Source organism: Mesitornis unicolor, unplaced genomic scaffold, assembly GCF_000695765.1.
Source record: "Mesitornis unicolor isolate BGI_N332 unplaced genomic scaffold, ASM69576v1 scaffold17268, whole genome shotgun sequence".
Lineage (NCBI taxonomy): Eukaryota > Metazoa > Chordata > Aves > Mesitornithiformes > Mesitornithidae > Mesitornis > Mesitornis unicolor.
Window position 1 is genome coordinate 1 of NW_010204014.1, and position 621 is coordinate 621.

General features: G+C 45.9%; 1 protein-coding gene across 1 annotated transcript in view; it reads right to left on the bottom strand.

The window, feature by feature from the left end:
- Window positions 1-7: 7 nt before the first annotated feature.
- Window positions 8-621, bottom strand: part of LOC104545722 (SET-binding protein-like) — a gene marked incomplete at both ends in the record, with an annotated part of 2,398 nt that continues 1,784 nt past the window's right edge. The window contains 2 exon segments of the mRNA XM_010190928.1: window positions 8-313; window positions 315-617. Of these exon segments, the coding sequence (XP_010189230.1) occupies window positions 8-313; window positions 315-617 (609 nt within the window).

Genomic DNA, 621 nt, shown 5'->3' on the forward strand with positions numbered 1-621 from the left:
AACTTCTATGGGAAATCCTGAACACTTGAAATTTATTGATGAGTTCTTCAAGGTCTGCTAGAAACTGGAGGTCATCCCTGTTCTGCAGGCTTTTCCTTTTCCTCTTGTGCTTTGGCTTTTTTATACTTTCATGAGAAAGGAAGTTATCCACAATGAGATGCTTCTGCCGGTGACCATGCCTGTTCTTTGTGCTGGTGTCAGATGGGATAGCCTCTGGATTGTCCAGGGTGCAGAAATCAAAGGAATATCTCCGGCGGGATTCTGAGCTTTTCTCGGCTTGGTCAGAAGTGCTGTTGTTGTCTGTCCCTATTCCATCCACTGTCGCTTGGTATGGTTTCCTCGCTGTGAGACTCACTCACCGGTGACAGTGTGACTTCTTTCAGAGAACCTATTTCACAGAGGTGGGAAGGTGAATTAGCCATTAACCTGGGTGGAGACAGCTTCCAAGTTCCACTGTGCATTCCTTTCTGGGTTTTTGTAGGAAGAGCACTGATAGGTTGAAGATTTGGCATAGTTTTTAACTCTGAAAAATTTGTTTCAGTGCTTGCAGGGCTAAGGTTGCCGTTAGTCCCCACTAACTGTGTCGAAAGTGGATGAATAGCTGCTGGTGACGATGGCACC